This window comes from Henckelia pumila, chromosome 4 (assembly GCF_033568475.1).
Source record: "Henckelia pumila isolate YLH828 chromosome 4, ASM3356847v2, whole genome shotgun sequence".
Taxonomy (NCBI): Eukaryota; Viridiplantae; Streptophyta; class Magnoliopsida; order Lamiales; family Gesneriaceae; genus Henckelia; species Henckelia pumila.
In genome coordinates, this window is record NC_133123.1 from 127,482,779 (window position 1) to 127,487,840 (window position 5,062).

Consider the following 5,062-nt stretch of genomic DNA (forward strand, 5'->3'; position numbering starts at 1 on the left):
TTTGGTTTTTTATTAATTTGAGCATGAACTAAACTTTTCTAGTCTAGAGGTTGATGTAGCTTGGTTGAGACATATTCATGAATCTTTGATTTTAATAAATTGAATTTCTATAGATTAATTGTGTTTCTAGAATTGAATGTCTTCTTAATTTACTGGCCATAAATTGAGTTATTATATTTATTTTAAATCGTTGCTCGGGAGAGGGGATTTTGAGTAGGATCAATAGAAACTACACTATTAATTGTTTATATAGCTCGGAAGAGTATATAACTTTGATAGAACCTTTAAGTAACATCTTTTTACACCTATCACTATATCTAGATTTTTAATAGGGATATTGAAATCAAACTGTAGTTGATACACTTTATTTGTTTCTCGGGAGAGGGAAATAGGATAATCTAAGTGTTCTTGGTTATTAATTGAAAGAAATTCGTAAACTAGATAATTTAGGATTGAATATTATCGACACCAAGTGAAATCAAAACCTCTAGACTGTTTCTCTCTGATTGATAATTTTTAAAAAGTTGTGTGCGGGAGCTTGATAATTCTTTGCTATTTATTTATTTTTTCAGCATTTCTCCAAAGTTTAATTTTTTAAATAAAATTAAGACTATTTTAATTACAAGTATTGAATATTTTCATATTAATTCTCGTGGGATCGACACTTTACTCATTCTTTACTAAAACTTGACACTCGTACGCTTGCGAGTATTTTTCACAACAAGTTTTTGGCGCCGTTGCCAGGGATTAATTTTTGATTTTGTTTAGTCTTGTTATCAATTAGTCTAAGTTTTAATTTAGAACTTTTATTTCTTTTATTTTAAGTACTAATAAATTTTGTTTTTCTTAACTGTAGTTTATGCAAAGATTTCAAAGTGCAAATTCTCTACTATTTGATTCAGAGATCGAGAGAACTGCGCGTGCTTTGAGAAGAGAAAGAAGAGAAGAACAACTTAACATGGCTGAAGAGAATGTCAACGAATTGCCTTTGGTGCCAATTATAGATCATTTCAGGCCAACGATCCAGGCTCACTACTCTGGAATAGCTCGAGGGACAATAAATTCCAACAACTTCGAGTTGAAGCCGGCATTAATCAACATGGTTCAGGAGAACCAATTCAATGGAATTGCCACAGCTGACCCTCACTTGCACTTGCGCACCTTTCTAGAGATTACTGATATGGTAAAAATAAATGGTGTTTCTGAGGATATAATACGCTTATGCTTGTTTCATTTTTCTCTCAGGGAAAATGCATGAAGCTGGTTGCACTCATTGCCGTTAGGAAGCATAACAACTTGGGAGGACATGGCTGTGAAATTTTTAGCAAAATATTTTCCACCGGCCAAGTCTACCCAGCTGAAGATTGAGATCAGTACCTTTCAATAGCATGATTTAGAACAGCTATATGAGGCATGGGAAAGGTATAAAGATTTATTGATGCGTTGTCCTAATCATAATTTTGCAGATTGGGAAGAAATAGAGCTTTTCTACAACGGATTGAACACGCCTACAAGAATGTCTGTAGATTCTGCTGCTGGTGGTACCATATTTTCTAAGGACCCCATTCAGGCCTACGATATGCTGGAACAAATGACTATCAATAGTTATCAATGACCATCTGAACGTATGGGAGTCAAGAAGGGAGTGTACAGTGTTGATCCTCTCACATCCATCACTGCACAGATATCTGCGTTGAGTACACAAGTTGCTGCTCTAAACAAAGTGAATATAGCAGAACCTGCAGGTGTGTCGGTTGCCATAGAAGAGTCTCATCCACCTGATGAAGCGCATTATATAAATCCCAGAGGCTATGGAAATTATCGAGGTAACCCTACGCCCAATACTTATCATCCTAGCTTACGTAACCATGAAAATATTTCCTATGCCAACAATAAAAATGTGTTGAATCCCCCTCCGGGATTCAATACAAATAAGGGAGAAGGAAAGGTGTCATTGGAGGATGTTGTTGCTACATATGTCACTGAGTCTAGCAAGAGGATGGCGAGGACTGAAACTCGAATGGATAGCATGGAGACACATATGTGCAGTTTGGGAGCTATGATGAAATCCATGGAAACACAGATTGGACAGCTTGCAAATGCTTTGAATGATCAAAACCGAGGACAATTTCCTAGCAATACTGAAGTGAATCCAAAAGAGCAGTGCAAAGCAGTGAAATTAAGATGTGGTAATGAGTTAAAGGATGAGGATCAGAGCAAAGCCAAGGGAGTTGAAGAACCAGTGGTTGAAGAAATCATTGTTGAAGAGCCAAAGATTAGATCTGAATCAAAACCAATGTACCAGCCACAGCTTCCCTACCCACAGCGGTTTAAGAAGAAGGCACTTGATGAGTAATTTTCCAAGTTTTTTGACATCTTCAAGAAGATACACATCAATATTCCATTTGTAGATGCCTTGGAACAAATGCCCAACTATGCTAATTTCATTAAACATGTGATGCCTAAGAAGAGGAGATTGCAAGACAATGAAGTGGTGAATTTGACAGAAGAGTGCAACGCAATCCTGCAGAAAAAGTTGCCACAAAATCTTAAGGATCCAGGGAGTTTTACTATCCCTTGTTTTATTGGTGGTTCTAAGGTAAATAGAGCTTTATGTGATTTATGAGCAAGTATAAATTTAATGCCTTTTTCTGTATACAGGACATTGGAGCTTGGAGAAGTCAGGGCAACCACCATCACATTATAGCTAGCCAATCGAAGTATCACATACCCACGAGGTATTGTGGAGGATGTTTTTAGTGAAGGTCGACAAGTTTATATTTCCAGCAGACTTCGTGATTTTGGACATGGACGAAGATGAAGAAACTCCCTTGATTTTTGGGAGACCCTTTTTAGCCACTGCACGTGCGCTAATTGATGTCCACAAGGGAGAGCTCACACTTTGAGTTGGCGGTGAAGCTGTGATTTTTAATATTTATCACACCATGAGGGGTCCAAGCGAGGTAAGTACATGTAAAAGCATTGAAATTATTGATTCTCATCATTCTTTTTCATGTGCAAGAATTACTGACCCACTAGAAAGGTGTTTGGTAGCGGATGAAGTATTTGATAAGGAAGAGGATTGGGAGTTACATGAACAAGAAGCATTTCTTGAGGGCACTCCAAAATACAAAATGGTGAGTACTAAGAAATCTGAAGCTTTAGACATTAGTGCATCTGAGGTATCTTCTGACACTCTTGTTCTTAAATAATTGCCTGCACATCTATGTTATGCATTCCTTGGTGAAAATTCTACTTGTCCAGTTATTATTTCTGCTCACCTGTCTGCTGTAGAAAAAGATAAGTTGTTGAGAGTATTGAGAAATTTTTAAACTGCTTTAGGATGGTCAATTTTTGATATTAAGGGTATTAGTACAACAATATGCATGCATAAAATTTTGATGGAAGATTTTATACTCCTTATGTTGATCATCAGAGGCGGCTGAATCCCGCCATGAAAGAGGTAGTTAAGAAAGAAGTTTTAAAGTTTTAAAGAGGTAATATCCACACGTACAGTAACTGGCTGGCGAGTTTGTTCCACTTCCTTTCATTGATCAAATGCTTGATAGACTTGCTGGTTATTACTATTACTGTTTCTTAGATAGTTATTCAGGCTATAATCAAATTTCTATCGCACCGAAGGATCAGGAGAAGACTATTTTTACGTGTCCTTATGGCACGTTTACTTTCAGGAGGATGCCTTTTGGCTTGTGTAATGCACCGGCGACTTTTCAGCGGTGTATGATGGCAATTTTTGCAGATATGGTGGAAGACTTGATGATGATTTTTCAGTATTTGGTTCCTCTTTTGATCATTGCTTGCATAATCTTTCTCTTGTTTTGCAGAGGTGCCAAAAAGAATTTAGTTCTTAATTGGGAGAAATGTCATTTTATGGTTCAAGAGGGCATTGTCCTTGGACATAAAGTGTCATCAAATGGGTTAGAGGTGGATTGAGCCAAAGTAGTTGCAATTGAGAAGCTTCCACCTCCAAAGAATATCAAGGGCATCGGAAGTTTCCTAGGCCATGCGGGGTTCTATAGGCGTTTCATCAAAGATTTTTAAAAAATCACAAAACCTCTATGTAATTTGCTTGAAAAAGATTCTACATTTATATTTGATGATATTTTTTGCAGGTCTTCGAGAAGATCAAGACGGCGTTGATCACAGCAACCATCATGGTTGTACCGGATTGGAAGGAACCTTTTGAGTTGATGTGTGATGCGAGTGATTATGCAGTAGGAGCTGTTTTGGGCCAGAAGAGGGATAAGATTTTTAGAGCAATCTATTACGCCAGTCGCACCATGGATGCCGCACAGCAAAACTACACTACTATCGAAAAAGAGATGCTTGCAGTAGTTTTTGATTTTGATAAATTTCGTCCGTATTTAATTGGCACTAAAGTTGTTGTTTACACTGACCATGCAGCGATTCGATATTTATTTTCCAAGAAAGATGCCAAGACACGCTTGATAAGGTGGATTCTGCTTCTACAAGAATTTGATTTGAAATCAAGGATAAGAAGGGTAGCGAAAATCAATTTGCTGATCACTTGTCGAGATTGGAGCTAGAAGACGTTAAAGATGAGGAAAGCATAAAGGAATTGTTTTCGGATGAACAGATCTTTGAGGTAAGTTCCTCTCTTCCATGGTTTGCTGATATTGCTAATTTTTTGTCTTGTGGTGCTATGCCTCCAGAATTGAACAGACATCAGAAAAAGAAATTTTTCCATGACGTTAAGTTCTACTTGTGGGATGATCCCTATGTTTTCAAACGTTGTGCCGATCAAGTGATTCGGATATGTGTGGCGGGTCAAGATGCACATGAAATTCTGGAACAATGTCATTCAGCACCATATGGAGGACATTTTGGAGCAACCCGGACTGCTTCTAAGGTACTACAATCTGGTTTTTATTGGCTTACATTGTTTAGAGATAGTTATAACTTAGTGAAATTATGTGATAAGTGTCAAAGAAGGGGAAATATATCTAGAAGGCATGAATTACCCCTCACAAATATTTTAGAAGTGGAATTGTTTGATGTGTGGGGTATTGATTTTATGGGT

General features: G+C 37.3%; 1 protein-coding gene and 1 non-coding gene across 2 annotated transcripts; one reads left to right on the top strand and one right to left on the bottom strand.

Moving 5' to 3' along the window:
• The first annotated feature begins 958 nt into the window (after positions 1-958).
• LOC140861715 (uncharacterized) lies at positions 959-1,615 on the top strand. The gene is made up of 2 exons (XM_073264734.1): positions 959-1,196; positions 1,467-1,615. The coding sequence occupies exons 1-2, from the start codon at positions 959-961 to the stop codon at positions 1,613-1,615; spliced, it is 387 nt and encodes a 128-aa protein (XP_073120835.1).
• LOC140870222 (small nucleolar RNA R71) lies at positions 1,356-1,461 on the bottom strand. The gene has a single exon (XR_012147193.1). It is a non-coding gene; the product is annotated as a small nucleolar RNA R71 (small nucleolar RNA).
• Positions 1,616-5,062: the final 3,447 nt, after the last annotated feature.